The sequence below is a fragment of the Mangifera indica genome, chromosome 17 (genome assembly GCF_011075055.1).
Source record: "Mangifera indica cultivar Alphonso chromosome 17, CATAS_Mindica_2.1, whole genome shotgun sequence".
Taxonomy (NCBI): Eukaryota; Viridiplantae; Streptophyta; class Magnoliopsida; order Sapindales; family Anacardiaceae; genus Mangifera; species Mangifera indica.
In genome coordinates, this window is record NC_058153.1 from 5402715 (window position 1) to 5422859 (window position 20145).

A 20145-nucleotide genomic window follows, 5' to 3' on the forward strand; every position below is an offset into this window, starting at 1 on the left:
CACAATTGTCTTATTTAATACTCAAGCAGACCTAAATTATATTCAAAAAGGATTAATACCCACAAATTATTATGAAAAAACTTTCAAATCAGTAAGGTTAATTAATGGTTCAAAACTTTACATTAAGTATAAGCTAAAAGATGTAAAAGTTTGCAATAAAGACATTCGTTTTAAAATAACTTTTGTTCTACTAAAAAATTTATTAAAAACAATGATTCTAGGTACACCTTTTATAAAGTTACTACAACCATTCATAATTGATGAAAATGGAATTAGAACTAATATAATGGAAGAAGAAATAATTTTTGAATTTATTTATAAACTAATAAAAAGAAATCTTAACATTCTCCAAGAAATATCCACCTAGAAAAAAGAAGTAAATAATATTATACAAAATAAAGAAAAACATATACAATATCTTAAAGATGAATTAAAACAATAAAAAATTGAAGACCAACTCCAATGAAAACAGATCCAATCAAAAATTTCAAATTTAAAAACTTAAATAAAAAATCAAATATGTTCTGATATCTCAAATACTTTTTGGGAAAGAAAGAAACATATAATAGGATTATCCTATAAAAATTCTTTTGATAAAAAAGATATTTTCACAAAAGCAAGACCAATCCAAATGAATGATGAGCTAGAAGAACACTATAAAAAAGAGATTAATGATTTATTACAAAAGAAATTAATAAGGCCAAACAAATCTCCTTGGAGTTGTTTAACTTTTTATGTCCAAAAAAATATTGAATTAGAAAGAGGAGTCCCAACATTAGTCATAAATCACAACCTTTAAACAAAGTTTTAAAATGGATAAGGTATTCAATACCGAATAAAAAAAACCTGTTACAAAAATTATGCAATGTTAAAATATTCTCAAAATTTGATATGAAATATTGATTCTAAAAAATACAAAATGACCAAAAGGACATGTACAAAACTATATTCAGAATACCACTTGGACAATATAAATGGAATGTGATGTCATTTGAGTTAAAAAATACTCTATTAGAATTTCAAAAAATAATGAATGAAATTTTCAACCCATATTCAAAATTTATAATTATATATATAGATGATGTTCTAATTTATTTATCTAATATAGATCAACATTTTAAGCATATTAGAATATTTATTCATATAATTAAACAAAATGGATTAGTTGCGTCAAAAACAAAAATAAATCTCTTTCAAACAAATATAGGACTTTTAGAACATAACATAAACAATGGTACAATAATACTTATTAAAAGATCAATAGAATTTGGAAATAAATTTCATGATCAAATAACTAATAAAAACTAATTATAAAGATTTTTGGGAAGTCTCAATTACATCATGGATTTTTATCCCAAATTGAGTCAATTATGCAAATATTTATATGAAAGGTTAAAAAAGAACTCAAAACATTGGACAAATGTTCACACTAATATAATCAAATAAATAAAAAGACAAATTATCCAATTGTCTTGCCTTTACATAGTTAATCCTCAGGCATTTAAAATTGTAGAGATTGATGCCTCAAACATATGTTATGAAGGAATTCTAAAACAAATAAAAGATGAAAAAGAACAAATTATTCAATTTACCTCAAAAGCTTGGAATCCAACTTAACAAAGTTACTCTACCATCAAAAAAGAAATTTTACCTATTGTTTTGTGCATGTCAAAATTCAAAGTGATTTATTAAATCAAAAATTTCTTTTACATATTGATTGCAAAGTTGCAAAAAACGTTTTATAAAAAGATGTTCAAAATATTGCATTAAAATAATTTTTTGCACGATGACAAACAATCTTATATGTTTTTTATTTTGAAATTGAACATATTAAAGAAGAAGTTAATTCCTCATCTGGTTTTTCCATCAGGGAATTTCTTTAGGGGAGGTGAATTATGCCACCCAAAACTAGCTCAACCCAAAAACAATCAAAGACATACTATATCCAAAATTTCCAAAACTTGGTTTGAAATTGTTTCTCAAGAAGGAACAAAAATGAAAGACAAAAACCAAAAGCAAAAAGTCATTATCTCAACCAGCTCTCCCTTGAGCTCCAAAGAACAAAGAATCCAAGTCAAATGGTTAAGACAATTGTTGTAACCAAGTCTTAGAACAAAGAATCCAAGTCTTTTCAACAAACTCCAAAAATGGTTATGGCCATTGTTGAAGAAAACACTAAAGGAAGAAAAAGACAAATCATAGAACAAATCTTAGAACAAGTCCTCAAAATTGCTCTTTTAAATCCAAATATTTTATCAAGATATAAAAATATTGAAAAAATTTCTTTCAATGACATGAAAAAAGCAGTTGAAAATTTTTCTTTCTAAAACTAAAGAATTTGAACCTACTACAATTACTCTCAAAACCTTATGACCAAGACAAAAATATTTTTCAAAAGAAGCTTCAACAAATGTCCTGCTCTTGGAAAATGAATTTCAGACTGAAGATCCAAAAATTTTGATAAAAAATATTTTTCCAAAGGGATTTCATTACATCCCAAGTGATTTGAGAAAAACCAAAAAATTTTATGAATTTATTTTAGTTGATTTCGACTCTTGTGAATTCAAACATTATCAAAGTAAAAAAAATCCCAATTTCATAACTCATTCAATTTTGCAGATCATGAAAATTCTTAGTCTTTCTGATTTGGGCAAAGATCTTTCAAGACCAAAGAAATTCTCCCAAATATTTGACCATTCTAATTATACATATTGAGATTGCCCAAATACATGGTTTCATGCCCTTTTTGTCAAAATGATCAATTCATGCACTCACGGATGATTTACTTCAAAAGAAGCACAATTTTTAAATTCTCATTCTAGTTTATCAAATAGTAGATGTTATTTGGTCTCATAGCAGATATCTTCCCAAAAATTGTTCAAGAATCTTACAAATTTTTCAAAGCAAATTTCAAATGTCCTAAAAAAGAAGCTTATTTTAAACCAACTCTTCATTTCTCATCAAGATTTCATATTTCATAGATTCTTTCATGAGATTATGAGATTATTGGTTCAAGTACCCAAGTTCCCAATTGATAAGAAAGTTCAAAGTAAAGTGATAAGAAAAGTATGATTGTTCTCATCAGTGTTATTAAAACCAGACCAGACTTGTCAGTTAAACCGTGAACCAGGTCATGATCTGGTCTAGTTTGTCTAAAAAAAGATCAATTTTTGTCGTTTATATATATATATATATATATGTGTGTGTGTGTGTGTGTGTGTGTGTGTGTGTTTATAAAGAAAGAAAAATTAAAATAGTAGTGGATAACATTATAAGAGTATAATTAACTAAATGGTTGGAAGTTAAATAGTTGTCATTAAAGATAAATAAATATTAATTAAAGAGAGAAGAGTTATTAAAAATAAACAAACGTTAATTAGAAATAAGAGTTGAAATAAGTCAAGTATTTATACAAGTTTTTTTAATAGAAGAAAGCTAGATGAGTGATATTAAATCATTATGTTTAAATACATATTATTTATATTTAAAAAATGTGATAAATATTTGATAGTATTCAAGAAATATATTATAATTTAGGAACCGGTTGAACCGATCGAATCATGAATCAGTGAGACAACCAGTTCGATTACTGGTCAAGTTTTAAAAACATTGATTCCCATGTAACAAAAAAAAAATCAATCTTATTTATCCAAAACTACTTTAATGACAAATGTAATTACTCAAGAAATCGCAAAGTTTCTCCAAAGCAAATTAATGACTTTATCTTCCTTAGTTAAAAAACTTGTTATCTCAATTACAGGATGAAGAAGAGTCAAGCAATGAAAACTTAAATTCATCAATCAACTATGCCCAAAGCAATGAGGATGATTGCTACGGAATCTTCTAATATTTTCAAAATGATTCAATCAAGGTAAATTTCCCAAAAAGCCATTGGCTCAGGATGTTGGGGTAAGAAATGCTCAAACAATATATCAAACTCAAAATCCTTATGGATTCCCAAAGAATTGATAAATTTTTGGCATTAAAAGATCTCTACAAAATTCCTTTGCCATTTGAATTGATCCAAACAATACCCTGTTAGGTCAAAATCATTCTCAAAATTAATTAAAGAATGTGACATCCACTTGGCTATCTTGAAAGCGAAAGCAAAAGCAAAAGAGATGAGACAAAAGCCAAAGATTCCTTAAAAAAAAAAAAAACCCCTTTTTGATGCAAAATAAATTAAGCATGATCTTTGTTAAAATTACAAAGATTGAAGAATCTTGTGAAGATCACTAAGTAAAAGAAATGTTTTTCTCTTATGCTTCTAGAATGCAAAGTAAATAAAACATGTTTTTACTCTCTACAAGATGATAGAGAGAAAAGGTCTCCTTCTACAAAAGCTGAAGCCGCATTATTTCTACAAATTTACTATGTGAAACCAATAGTCGAAAGGTCTACTACAAAGATGCTCAAATTTCCTGCAAAGCTAAAAGTTCCTCTGCAAAACTAAAAATTTTTTGCAAGATTCCATGCAAAGCTGAAAATTTGGGCAATAATTCCTGTAAAGAAATAGAAACTTGAAATTATTGTGCTTCTGCAATAGTTCAAAATTTTTTGTATAAATGAATGAATGTTCTCGGAAGAGAACCAAGTCCTTTGTAATAGCATTCCTTTGATATTAATAAAAATTCTCTAGAAAATTTCTCATATGGATTTTGAAGACTTTTGGATAAGCAAGTTGTAAGTATTCAAATTTCCCAAATTTCCAAGTTATAATTTTATTTTCCAATATCTTAATTACATTGCATTGCATCAATTAATTTCAAAACAATTAATTTATTATTTTTATCATGTTTTATTTCGTTTCAGTAGAAATGGAACAAGTATGATTGGGTTTACTTTTCAATAAAACTATGTGTACCCACTTTGGATACACAAATGTGTACACATTTATAAGTGTCATCATATGATTGAATGATTTTGAATTAAAAATAAAATAATAACCAATCATATGATGACACATATGAGTGTGTATATATTTGTGTACCCAAAGTGGGTACACATAGTATTACTCTTTACTTTTTTAGGCAAAAACAAGTTGAGTTTTACATTTTAAGCAAACTTATATTTTGTGCCAATAATACCATTTCCATTATATTTACCTTCTCCTTCACCACCCTCTTTTTAAGAAACTCATATTTTGGTTGTAAAATCTTATAAACGGTATTGTGATGATTTATTTGACATTTTTTATCATTTAATACTTGTGATTTGACCAGATTTTACCCGAAAGAATCCTCTTCAACAGAGATAAAAACTTTGTGCAAATGCACAAAAATACAATCACACAAATGCAAATGCAAAAGCTACAGTTCATGCAAACGTAAAAGTTATTGTTCACGATGAATTTTGCATGAATAGTAACTTCTGCATTTGAGTGACTTTTGTTTTGGTTTTTAACACTAAGGGAAAAATCAGTAAAGACTATCTCATTTGATTAGAAAGGTAAAATTAAACTCATTTGGCCTAAAAAGGTATGAGACTTAATGGTTTGCCTATTTTATATATATATATATATATATATATATATATATATATATATATATATATATATATATATATATATATATATAAATGCAGAGAAATATCGAGATTAATAAAAATGTTAAAGAACTATGTTTGTTAATATTTTTGAATTGAGATAAAGCTTAAAGACTATTTTCCACCCTAATTTTGCATATTTTAAGTTGAAAAAGTTTATCTTCTCGCTTATTTATTAAAATCATAATTAGATTAAATGGTCAAAACATCATTTTGTCACTTTATACAAAATATATATAATTCTATATTTCTTACACTCATAATAATACAAAAATATTACACCTTTACACTAATTACTTTATATTTTTCTTTTGTCTTCCTATTTTCTTTCTTTTTTCTACCTTCTCTTTTTTCATTTATCAGTTGTCGAAAAAATCTAAGGAGAGTTGACAAATCTAGAAGTTGAGATGTGAATTGCAGGTTAGAGATTGGGTGGGAGTGCAACAAAACCAACAACACATAGGCAATTTCTCGAACATATTGTGTGCAACCCAAACAACAATCCACATAGGCTATTTTAGTATTTCCCAAACACCGTGTGAGCAAAACCAACACTAAAGTTCTTATTCCAACCATAATCAATTGTCCAAACAAATTCAACAACAATATTCAAACAAAAACAAACATCAAATCAACCTCATAACAAACAACAATAACCAATTCTCTAATCAACCCAACAAAAACAGTTTAGGGATTCAACTATGTTGTCTTCAACCTTACACATGCACGACCATCTTTTTAACATTTTTTGGCAATCAAGCTCTATTTCTTAATGTAAGGAAAGTAAATCTCTACTGTCCAAGTCACATATATCATCCCATGACACATGTTTACATATTTTGATCCATATCAAAAGACAGTGTGCATATTTCCAAATATCATGCTTATAGTCCAATGTCACCTACATATACATGTCACAAAACTAAACTAGTTTACCATATTACATATTCATCATCATTCACAAGCGTTCAACTATCATGCGTCATTACAAAGCATTCAAACCAAGAAAGGATGATAAAACTTCACTTGTCTTCCAATGATCTACTTGCTCTTCACATGGTGATGTTGATCTTCTAATAGTTTGGTCCTTTCTAGAGTCTCACAAGTGGATTGAACTCGCTTTATCTCCCAAGTTTCTCTTTGTTTGTTCTAGGAAATAATGAGATGTGCAATGCCCTAAACCATGACTTAAACCCTTTATATTTTTCAACTAATAATGTCGATCATGGTTGTGTAGCCTCCTTACACAGTCGTCCGCTTTGTTTTTGTTGATAATCACATTTCGTGATCTCTAGGATCATGTTATCCATAATTCAAATTCCATGCACAATTGCACACACCTTCATACATGGTTGTTCATGGTGACCAACTAGCATTGTTTATCCTTATCGGATGTGCGGGTGTTCACCACCATATGCACGGTCGTACAACCTTCAATACTTGAACAATTTTGCAATTCATGCAAGAAATGACTATTTAACACTTTTTATTGCATGTATAGGCATGCACTCCTAACATGCACAATTGTACCAAGCACCTTAACTTCAATGCATATACATAATTTAATTTATTAATTCTAAATAACTAAAATGCCCTTATAGCATACTTGTGGGTGTGACATGCAATCAAATCCCTTCATTATTTGATATCTCATCAATGTTAAGGTAAAAAAGTAATGTCTACCTTATAACATTCCTTAACTTACATTATTTGATTTCTAAAACAATGATCAAAGAGAATTGGTTTGAGCAACAACTCAATCCTACCATGGTTATAGATTTTAAGTAGTCATTTCTTGATTCATAGAATTGTTTGTTAATATATCTTATCTTATAAATAAGAGTAATGAATTTTTTGTTGATCCACAAATAACCTTAGTATGTTTCTCAAAGCAATCAACTATTACTGTCTTGGCCCTAGATTAAGGACTACATTGAGTAGCATCAAATTATATTAACTAGTGCACAAGATGCTCTAGTAATCTCAAGTCAAGAATCACGTGCATTACGATTCATTAGAGGATTTGTTTTATAGACACTGAATCCTCTGGCAGGTTAGTTTGATAAATTTTCATACAACAAGTGTCTCATATATTGTACCAGGTTGTCAATAAACAAACCTGACATGTGAGTTCCATTACTACGTCTTGATCAGTATGGTCATGCAACATGATAATAGTCTTATTGTAATATTTGTGCCTTTGGTCAATATAATACTATAGCTACAGACATTTTTAAAATGGTCACTTAATGTGCTTATAGGGTTCTCACAATCAATACAGACTTCATTCCATCATCAAAATTTTATTATTCTAAGAATATTTGTCTTGACATATATAAATATATGGAAAAAAAAGTAAAAGAGAATTTCATTTTATTAATGAATAAACATTATACAATTTACATAGCCAAAATGATTTGACTCTAAGTATCTACTCTTAACAAGTTTTGCCAAAGATTAATGAAATGCATGTGCCTTACCTAAAAAAAGAGGAAGATTTTGGAGGCTCTCCTTCTAACGTCAAATTGTTAATGCGAAAAATTGAACCAATGAGAAGTACACAAAACCATAGGTTTGATCTCACACAATGAGAAGTACCATTTACTCAAACCTTTTTAAAGTGGTTTGACCCACTATTTGAGAATCTAGATCTATTATTATGTACTTTGATTAAAATTCAAAAGAATAATAGTAAATAATTCAAAAGAGCTCTTAGAAGAGTTTTTCAACCATTTCCTTCTATTTTTGTATGATCTCTCATTTATAGGTTCAAGAGTTTAGGTTAATTAAAGAGATCATATAAGAGATTTGTCCTAAATCCTAATGCATCCAATCTAGTTATCTAAAAAGAAGTTTTCAATCATGTTATCCTGGTGAAGGGGAGATAATTGTGTTATAATCATTATCATGTATTTGCTAGATATAACAGTTATAATTATATTAATTGTATTACAAAATTACTAAGATGTATCCTCTCTTTTTCTAAGTTTAAGGACTTTTTACTATATTTTGAGTTGATTCACAAATAAATTATGTGTCTAATCGCATGATGTCAATTATATATTTATTCACTTTTTGGATATCACTTTCATCAGCTACAATATAAATACATGTTGAATTAGGATTGTGTTGTCTATTTTTGAGTTATGCTAAAGTTGAATTTTCTCCAAATTGTAAATACTTTTTGGGTGGGTGCCATTGTCTAGTCAAATGAAATGGAACATTCTTTTTTGGTTGCATTAGAAAGGTGGAATAGCATTTTATTTTCAATCTTTAGTCTGACAACCTTTGCCCAGATGGTTTTGAAAAGAGTAAACTTGATAAAGTAATTGAATAAAGACTTTTTATGAATTAATATTGTTATTGTTTTATTTAATTTAATTTTATATAATAGTAAATTATCTAAATTAAAGAATATTATTTTATAATTTTATTAATTTAAAATTATTTAGCCACATGATAACACTTTATTTTAATATCTGATTAAATATTTTATATATATATATATATATATATATATATATATATATATATATATATATATATATATATATATATATATATATATATATATATATATATATATAGTTTTATTAGAGAAATATAGGAGCATTAAAAATTTTTCTATAGCAATTTAGATGCTTGCAATAGGCTTTATTTACCTAGTTAAATGTAAGGATCAGCATGTCATTTGTTTTTTTTTTTTTTTTTAAATTACTGAGATAAATGGTATTTAAACAACAATTTAGAGAGCAATATGTAATTCCCATTTTATTAAGATTTTTTTTACTATGAGGTAAATTGTTCCCCTCACGTAATAAAGATAATAGTTAACCCCTTTTATCATCAAAATCTTCAAGAATTGTCATACTTGACTCTGTAAATAATTTATTTGAAGGGTATAATGTTGTAAAATTGTTATGCTTATCCCATTTGCTCAAAATTAGCAAAATGAGAATCATTTTAACCAAATGAAAATCAATAAGACCAGTTTTTTGGGTAGTGTTTGTAAATTATATCTTCTTTTCTAAACGCTAACCAAAGCCGTCAATTGGGCATTTTCTATCTTCTTTTAAACTTAGGGTAAAAGAGGAAATATTTATCTAGCCCCCAAATGATTTCGTAACAAAAAACACAATCCGAATATTTCGTAAATATACAAAAAAACACCCAATATGTGAGAGATGTTTCTTAAACAAAAACTAATACAACCTTGACACAAGCATCATTTCATCTATCCAATTTTGTGACTTAATTTTTATAAATTTGTTTACAAATAACGACATATTACTATATAATTGAGTGATTTTAAATTAAAATTAAAATAATTTGTAATCATATAATGATATGTTATTATTTATGCACAAATTTAGACTTATTATTTACACATGAATATTACTCATCATAAAATGGTTTCAACATTTAATTTCTCTTGCAACAAATTTGAAAATAATTGTATGAAATAACACATTATTCTTTAATTTATATCATATTAGTAATATTGATATCTTCCCTATTAAAATATGGTATGAATATCCTTTTTTTATTCCATTGATTTGATTCCTTTTTAGTTATTTTGATTATATATTTGATTTTCAAAGATCTAAAATTGGTATATAACCTCATACAAATTAAAAACATATCTTCTCCAATATTCTAATACAACCCCATATTATATTTTAACTTATATGAATATTGAAATATCATCCCTATTTTAATTTAATAAAATTATGCGTACACTTAATCAATATGATATATCATTATATAATTAAATAATTTTAAATTAAAATTTAAGTAATACTCAATCACATGATAATATATTATTTGTACACCCAAAGTAAAAGTTTGGGTTAGACCCTTTATAACTCTTGTAAAATCTTAACTTATCTGATACAGTAATTGCAAGTCTAATCACTATATTTTAGATTTATTCATTGAACAAATACAGATAGAATCTCAGTTATAAAAAAATAATATTGCTCTTTTATTTTTTTTAAACTTCACACTGTGTCGATATGATGAGAAAAGAAATTCAATCTATGCTAATAATAGAGTTATTTGAAATTAATTTATTTGGCAAGTGTATTAAGAAGAAATATTAAAAAGAGAAAAGAAATGACAAAAAAAAGGTATAAATTAATGTTTTTACCTAATTAAGTAATGAAAAAAAAAGTATATATTAATGTTTTTACCTAATTAAGTAATTAAAAAAAAAGTATATATTAATGTTTTTACCTAATATAAGTGGACCCTCACTTCCAAAAGGCAAGCCATGTGTCTCTGCCACTCAGACACTGATCACTCACTACACAACTGGGAAACTCTTGTGCCTTTTCTTCTTTTTTTGTGCTTCATTCTGAAATACAAAAATTGTATATTTTTGATACTTGAAAGAAATAAAACAAAATAATGGCTTCTTCAGTTAAAATTGAAGGATTACCAGTGACACTAAACGACGGTTCATTGAAAAGCCAAGAGCAGTCAAAGGGTTCTGCCATGACTAAAAAAGGAGTCTATGCAGCAGTCTCATACATGGCTTCTGCTGGTAATACCTTTTTTTCTTTTATATGTTTGGAGTCATTTCATGAAAGGACTTTCCATGTACTTTATACCCTGAAAGTTGCTATGGAATGAAAACTTTTTGTTGTATTGTTGGTGGGATTTTCTGTGAAAATGTTGCTGTTGTATTATGTTTGGTTATGCTTTATTTGTTTGATGAGAAAATGTGGGGAAGAGGAGAGTTTTAAGTTCCTTATGAGTGATGAAATGTAGAAAGCAAGTGAAGTTGTTTAAATTTATTGTTTGTGTTAATTTTGTTGTTTAAAATTATGACTCTGTATTTTTCAATTTTGAAAGAGTGATTGGGTAAAAGTACGACCTGTCTGTATTTAATTTGTTAAATATACTGTTGATTCTGCCATTCAGCCATATATAGGTGTGTTTGTGAATAATTAAAGGGGAGATTTTTAAGAATTTTGAGGATTAGATACTTAATTTTTTTGGTATGCTTGGGCAAGAAGAAAATGGTTCTAAACTTGGAAGAAGAAAGAAATTGGTAGAATCTTTCATGTTGCAGAGTAGGATCTTTGGCGAGATGTTGCAGTTGGCCTCTTAATATGAGTTAGAATGTCTAGTGAATTTGTTGATGTCATTGGGGACATTTGAGATGGAGTGACAAATGAGAAAATTATTGTGAGACAGAACTGAATTTTAGACAGATGAATTTTCAGTTGCAATGTGCTCTTACTTTCCAGACAATTGAGCATCTATTGTTTTACATAGGTGGAGGTGTGGTTAAGAGCATTACATGAGATATCTCGTGAATTGTAGTTTTTGTTGATAAAACAGTATATGAGATGCAAGAATATTGGAGATATGAAGAGCTGGATTTTTAGAACTATTATGGAGCTAGAAGATTCAGAAAAATTCACATCAAAGCTAGGATGCAATGCAAGTGAACAGGTAAATCGAAATACCGAAGAAATACCCAAGACTAACAATGACCATTTTGATTTTCTAACCATTTATCCATAAGAATGTGAGATTAAGAAAGTATTACGCACAGCAGTATGTTGGATGTTATTTTGAGGTCAAGCATGACTGTTAAATGGTTTTGAATTAGAGAAAGTCTAATTTATCCAAGGAGTACTTTGTTTATAACTAAGCATCCTTAGGTTGTCTAATAACAGTGTGATAAACAATCCCTCCTCTAGGTTTACTTGCCTTATTCATTTAAATTGGTGAATTCGGATGTTTACTGATTAAGTTAATCCTTAATAAAATCTGTGTTGAGAACAGGCAATCTTAGTGCAGGCAGTTTTGGTTTCTTATCATTAAAATAACAATAAGAGAACCCCTTGCTGGAAGAGATTTTTATCATCCTTTCTGTAATTTTTTTCATTGTGTTTTGTTCAACTGTCTCTTCCTTGAGTTTTGATTTTTCAGTTGGTGAGCACCCATGCCATGAGTAGCTATTCACTGTCTTAATTGGTCTCTCAACCTAAGATTGAAGTTTTTGGGCTTGATTTGGGTGAGGGGATGCTGGTTGAAAAAAGATACCAATGCCACAATGGTTCATCAACTATTCACTTTATATTTTATTCTGTTCTTTTAATTACAAATTTTGTAATTAATATAGAAAGGAGAGCTCTGCAGCAGTTGCAGACTTCTCTTCACAAAGCGTGTCCCATATTTATGTACTTCGACAATACAAAGTGAAGATCCAAAATGCATGACATCATCCACATAAACACTACACGTGGCATGAAAAGAAACCAACGACTGCTGCAGATAGTTAGCAGTAAAAAGTTATAAGCATAAATGATTCACTATTTAATTGTTACTAATAAGTCTCAATTTTTACCTCCTTATACTTCCTGTTCACCGTGGAGTTGTTCACGTTGTTTTTTTTCTACCTTGTGATAGAATATAGATTGATATGAGAATGATAATTTACTGGGTTAAATTGTTTATTGAACAAGCTTTCTATTACTGTCCTTAACACATCACAGTTATGACTAGTATGATCTTGCTTTTTCCTCCAATTTGCAGTTCTCTTGGTTATGTTCAACAAAGCAGCTCTTTCTTCATATAGTTTCCCATGTGTGAATGTCATCACACTTTTTCAGGTAGCCTACTCGCCAAATTTGTTTCATTTAGTAGACAATGTATTAAATTTGGGTCATTTACTAGATGATATATTTTCAAGTTCTAAGGTGTTAGCTGTCCAGCTAACAAGTGATGACTTACTGCAATGCTTTTGCCACTTTAGCATAATAGTTTTCCTTCTTTTTCTTCCAAGATTCTGGATGTTGTTTGCTAAATAAGCTGGAATGCTAGATTAAAATCTATTATCTTGATCTTTAGCAGGTGTAATTATCTGTTTTGCTTTTTATATATTTCATTTACATGTGCATATTTAGTTCAATTCCTCAAACATCATCATTCCTGTTTATGCATGTATTTTGTACACCCTATGCTTTTTAGTTTGAACCTTCACTTTTATCCACCTGTCACAAGTTTTGATACCTATATCTGGTATTTCTTATCTCTGGCTACTTCATTAGTTGACTTGTGCATTTTATATTTTGTTTGCTAGATGCTATGTTCATGTTCGATTCTTTATGCATTGAGATGCTGGAAGGTCATCTCTTTCACAGATGTTGACCCACAGAGCATCACTTATAATCCATTTACCCTAGTACCATTGGAGACATTAATCGGTACCCTTCCTCTAGCAATAGCATATTTGCTATATATGGTATGTATCTTCTGGTATACAATAGTTCACAAGCTTTCTTTGGTGAAGGCTTAGATATATCTATGAAATACTCTCAATATTTGTCTTATTTTATTGAAAGCTGATCACAATGGAAGCTGTGCGAGGCATAAATGTTCCCATGTACACCACCCTCAGGCGGACCACAGTAGCTTTTACGATGATTGTGGAGTATCTGCTGACAGGGCAGAAACACTCACTCGCTGTTGTTGGCAGGTACACTACCTTTTTAACTTTCTTCTGATGGCTAAACCTTATATGTTACCGGAAGTAGGAGAACTTCATCTGTTGTTTCAATACTGTCCCTGTGGATCTGCAGAATGCTCCATAGCTAGTTATTTAACTCCTAGTCCTAGTGTATTGCATGTTCCTCGTAGTGCTTATAACTAAGAGTTCTCTTATGATTATCTAAAAGCTATCAAACATTATTAGTATCTAAAAGAAACTGTTCAGTCCCTTTTTTATAACTTGCAGAACTTTTTTGTAACGCCCCAAGTTCATGACTATTTAAAGAAAAAGAATATTTCCACATTATAACCGTTTCTAAATTCCTCTTAGATAATAATTCCAAAAAAATAATTGAAGACGATCAAAGTCTTATAAATAATCATGCACAATTACATAATTCATAATCAGTAAATTCTAGATATTAAGAATCAGAATCTTCAATCTCTTTACTTGTCTCGATTTCAATTTATTCTACACATTTTAGTTATTCTAGAAAACTTATTCTACAAAATGATAGAAACAAAGAGTCAGCCGTCAACTTGGTAAGTAAAAGCAAACATAATTTATAACTTCGTAAATAATATATTATAAAATACAAGTTTCTTTTCTTTCTTGATCATTAATCATAAGAAAAACCAAGAATTAAATTTTAACCTTTTATTATACTCATATTCATCATAGGTTTATAAACTTTTCATCGTATTCATATTTATCATAGGTTCGTAGGTCTTTCATCATTAATATTCATTATTCATTATATGCTCCTAAATGTTTTATAATATCGTTATATTTATCAATTTGTCTTATTCATTTTTATTATATACATTTGGCCAAACAAATCTTATAAATCTTTTCTTACTAACAAACATTTGTCTCTGAAAAACATATGAAAAAAATTGTTCAAGAAATTCATCCTATTCATTTGTCTTGAAAACATATAAAATAACATAAGTTTATTTTATAGAAAATATCTTTAAAAAACACTTTTCAAAATATTTTAGATTAAAACATTGGATAATCCCAGCATATCGTCATATGTTAAAATCATAACATAAATTATGTAACTTTATAAAATGAATTTCATAACATAGTTCATTGTAAGAACATTTTCAATATAAAACACAATTCATTACATATTATATTAAAATTCCCTAAATATTTTCAAAACAAACAAAATTCATTTTCCTCTCCAAAATGTACATTCAGTAAAAACAAAATATCAACATTGTCTAGATTACAAACTCTTTACTGGATAACTCCTATTGCAAACACATAAGAAAACCTATAGAAAATTTTTCCAATCTAATTTAATTCGATTTCATATTCAAAATATTTGTCCAAGTCAAATTATAAAATTGTCTAGTATTTGAGAATCTTTACTGGACCCTGTTCTAACGTTTTTAATAATTTATATAAATATAAAAAATTAATGAAATTTTGCTATAACTGAAAAGACATATAATAAAATCTTTAGAAATAATTTAAGAAATAATTGAATCAAACCACTTGATCAAAACGTTCCAAAATTTAGAATTTTTACTAAACAGTCATTATTCTAAGATTTTTAATAATTTATATAATTATTCAGAATTCAAACGTGTAATAATTTTTATGATATTTAATAAACATCTTAGTAAGCCTCCACCAAAATTTTCGAACATAAATTAACTCAATTTGATTTTTAAAATGCTTAACCAAGGCATAGTATTGAACTATTAAAATTTCAGAATCTTTGTTGGATAGTCCCTATTCTATAATTTTTAGTTATTTATAAACTCATAATAAAATCAAAAAATTTTTATATGATTTGATAAGAATTATCAATGAACATTTAGAAAAATTTTAGAATTTAATTTAATTCAATTCCATTTTCAAAAAATTCAACAAAATCCATATATAAATACTATCCAGAATTTTAGTGTCTAATATGCACATGCACAATTCTACCCTTGATACTAATCCAACACAATTAAAACCTAAATCATCAAAATTCAATAAAAGAAATAGGCAAATTTCTTAAATTTACTCAAATTCCAAGCCACTTATTGAATTGATACACCCTTTTACCTTTCCTCCAACTGCAAAAAATGTAGAAATTTAGTCTTTGTTGGAATGGTAAACTTCTTGGAATTAATGAAATCAGAATATAGAGATAAGAATTCCTTTATGTTAAAATCCCTTTAATTCATTTTATATATATATATATCTTATTTTTTTTCTTAATTTGAAGAATAAGAATTCCTTTAATCTTAAAATTCTTTAATATAATTTTACCTCCATATTTATCTAATCATATCCTTTTGAAATTTGTAAGGACAAGAATTCTTCAATGTAAAATCCCTCAATAAATTTTTTACATAAAAAAAATTATATATTACAATTTTTCTACGAAGGATCACGCTATATCTTTTGGGTATTTTCCAGATTAGACAAAGAAGTATTACTACTATCATAATGATATTTCTTGCCATGGGGTAATGTTTATAATGTTTTTAACAGTTACAATTAAATACTTGATAATAGCTAAAATAACCACTTAAAAAATTAATTGTTAAATATGAAATCAAATATAATGTAGAACAGTAGATAATTAATTTGTTAAGTTTATTTTCAGGAAGATGGTTTCCATTTGGTATGATCTGTGGATTATTAGAATAAGTCTTTATTTAGAGGGAAAACAAATGTCATAACCTGTATTCTGTTAGGAGTCTTTGCTTACACATTGTTTTCTCATTTTTTACCCACGATTACTTATGTGAAAAGGAATTAAGGGGGCAACAAGTTTTTGCAATTTTCATTGGCCGTTGTATAGGTGCCAAAAGCTGTAATTCAACAAACTGGAATACAAAAACCAAGTAAAGTTGTTCCTTTGTGTTCTTTACCCATTGTCAAACTTGTTATAAGTTTGAGTTTCCTGATTTAGTAGTCACATCATCCTCAGAAGTTGAATTTGATGATGGAATAAGTCATGCAATTTGGATGCCAAAAGGATTTTTAATTGGCTTTGTCAGTCAAAATTCTGAAGGCCTATATTATGTATCCACAGATAGAGTTGTCAGTTTCTTGTACTATCTTAGGATGGGAAATAAAGTAGTCTCAACTGCATGGCTTAGAATGTCATTGCATATGCTGTTATCTATGATAGAATTATCTTTTATATATACATGTGGCTGGTCGCCGTCTTAGTGGAATAAATTCAAGGATTTCATCAGTGTGGGGACTATTATACTTGGTGCAATCATTGCTGGAGCTCGGGACTTGTCATTTGATGCCTATGGTTATGCTGTTGTTTTCATAGCGAACATCTGTACAGCAATATATCTTGCATCCATTGCTCGTATTGGTACTATTTTTTTCTTATGCTATTTCACATATCATTTCTTATTTGAAGGATTATATCTTTTCTTCTTTTCACATAAATTTATGGTGTAATCTTCGATGTTTTCCAGGTAAATCCAGTGGCCTGAATAGCTTCGGCCTTATGTGGTGCAATGGTAAGATGTAAAGTCCAACATATTTTTTCCTTCGCAGCTCAGTTGATTAATCTACTTACCTGTTGTTTATAGGATTAATATGTGCACCAATTTTGCTGTTCTGGACATCTTTCAAAGGTGATCTGGAAGTCACTATGAACTTTCCCTTTCTATTCTACCCAGGCTTTCAGGTACTTCCTTTTCTGGAGTTGATAACTGCTTTTCTCATTTTTTTTCTACACATAACCAGGTCGCTCCCCTTTTCTTGATTTTGTTAATTTGATATAGCAATTGGTGCATCAAATGTTTGAACTGATTGTGTGCATTAATGCCTGCATTTATTTATCTAGCATTTCTTCTAGTTTTCCTACTATTTCCCCCTTTTTGGTATTTCATCTGTTGAAGTATTTGTCCTAACTATTTTTAAACTGTTGTTCCTTCCAACCAGTTGTCATTGACAAAAAGAGATGACTCTGTAACTGTAACTTTATCTGCCTATACAGCATGTTATTCTAAAATTAGACATTAAGGGTATCATTGCAGTTTACTCTTGTTTCAATATTCTGTATTGCATATTTGTATAAGATATTGTTTCTTTGACTCTTGTAAATATCTACTTTTGCTCAATTGTGAGATTTACCATCATGATAACAAACCCTAAAAAGATCTGTGCTTTCTCTTTTGAAAAGTTATCTCTCCTTTGTCTAATTTGTTATATCGAAGTTTACCACAATTGCCATTTTACCCTAGCATTATTGGAATCAACTCTTTTCTTCTATATGTTTGATATCTTCAACTTTAGAAATTCAAGTTGAAGACGTTAAGCTTCTATTGCACCGTCATCAGGAGCCAACATAGTAGTGTTTACTAAATTTGGGACATTCAATATAACTACTGAATCAGAGGTTGAGTCCTTGGTCTAACTAAACATTTTTGTGTTGAAATGTCTGCAGGTTGTGATGCTTCTTTCCTGTATCATGGCTTTCTCAATAAACTATTTTGTATTTTTGAACACAACCCTCAACTCAGCACTGACACAGACAATTTGCGGCAATTTGAAGGTTTGTAATGCATGTTTAGCTTGTGCTATCCTACAAACATGCAGATGTGAAAGCTACCCTCCACCTAAGGTTGGATTCGAACCGAGATAGCTTGAGCTCGGCTCGATCAAGCCCGAAACGAGCTGGCCTTAGCTGAGCTCGGTCGAGCTCGAGCTACTCGTCAGATTTTTTAATTAAAATTTTTGATACAAAACGACGTCGTTTTGATCAATATGTATTAAAACGACGTTGTTTTGATAACGAAAAATGAGCCGAATCGAATTCGAGCCAAATTCGAGCCGGCCTTAGCCAAACTCGAGCTTGAACTTGAGCCAACTATATATGAACCGAGCCGAGCTCGCTCTAGCTTGGCTCGGCTTGGCTTGAATCCAGCCCTATCTCCACCCTTATTTATTTTTGCAATTTAAAATTATAATCTTTAAATTTGCTGGAATAATATTGTTTTTGTTCTAGTAAGTCAAGTCGCTTGAACATTAACCATCTTATTCATAGATTTCTGTGACATTTTAGCATTCTCAATTGATTTTGCCTGTGCTACTTCTGAGTTACATTGACAATTTTGTTATTAAATTTCGGTATCATAACTAACGAGTAGTCCTGGCAAATCATATTTGCTGGACGGAAGTATATTCCGACAGAGGAATAGATCCTAAAGTAGGCAAGGAGGGCTGGAAACTTTACCAATATTAAGCTTGTTTCTCTTTAATAAAGTGTAACCATTTATTATCGTTCTTTGAAACATCTGTTAAATATTCTTTCCTGATCTCTGCCCTTAAACTGCTCATCTCATGACTGATTGTGAGCTTCTATTTTTGCTACTGTAGGACTTTTTTACAATAGTTCTGGGCTGGCTGTTGTTTGGAGGACTTCCATTTGATTTGGTGAGTATAAACTGTATTTGTTGTTACAGTATATGATACCTTTGCGTAACAAGCTTAAACCACTTATTTTCTTGTGCCGACTACTGCCCTTTTTTGCTTTCAGTTGAATGTTATCGGTCAATCTCTTGGTTTCATGGGCTCCTGTTTGTATGCTTTCTGTAAGCTGTGGGGAATATAAATGTCATGCTATTGCTAGAGAGCCTTGTACAGCTGCTGCTAGCTGCATTGGCTGCCAAATTTTGACTCAGGACCAAGATTCTCTGCATAAATGCATATTATCAAAGATTCTGCAACGATTTATTAGAGGATGGATCGATATCTCTTCTAGTGTTTTCATTACAGAAAATCCGGGATCTCAATGATCCTAGAAACCCTCTTACTCTTAGTTGAATGATAAGATTCTTCTTCAAAAACTTTATTAGTGAAAGTGGAAGTAGCGAATATTTTTATTTCGCCTAATTTCTGTTTATTTTTTATACTTGATTCTTCTATAGAGTATAGAATTGATTGGTCTAACCAACATTATCTTCATGGGTTCTATTTGGTTTGAGAATTAAACCGTTCCCTCCTTTGCATTTATGCATAAATGGAGCTAAATGTCTCAGGAGCAGATATAAATTATTGAGTCAACTTTTTTATTGAGTTTCTTTTGTGACTTTGCTTAACAAGCGTTTGAGTAA

At 29.1% G+C, this 20145-nt stretch overlaps 1 protein-coding gene across 1 annotated transcript; it reads left to right on the forward strand.

Annotated features, from left to right (window-relative positions):
* Positions 1 to 10894: 10894 nt before the first annotated feature.
* LOC123201071 (UDP-N-acetylglucosamine transporter UGNT1-like) lies at positions 10895 to 19855 on the forward strand. Its single transcript, XM_044616522.1, has 10 exons — positions 10895 to 11089; positions 13096 to 13172; positions 13643 to 13804; positions 13905 to 14038; positions 17263 to 17393; positions 17500 to 17544; positions 17617 to 17714; positions 18477 to 18584; positions 19409 to 19465; positions 19569 to 19855. Exons 1-10 carry the CDS (start codon positions 10954 to 10956, stop codon positions 19641 to 19643), a joined length of 1023 nt encoding a protein of 340 aa, XP_044472457.1. The 5' UTR covers positions 10895 to 10953; the 3' UTR covers positions 19644 to 19855.
* Positions 19856 to 20145: the final 290 nt, after the last annotated feature.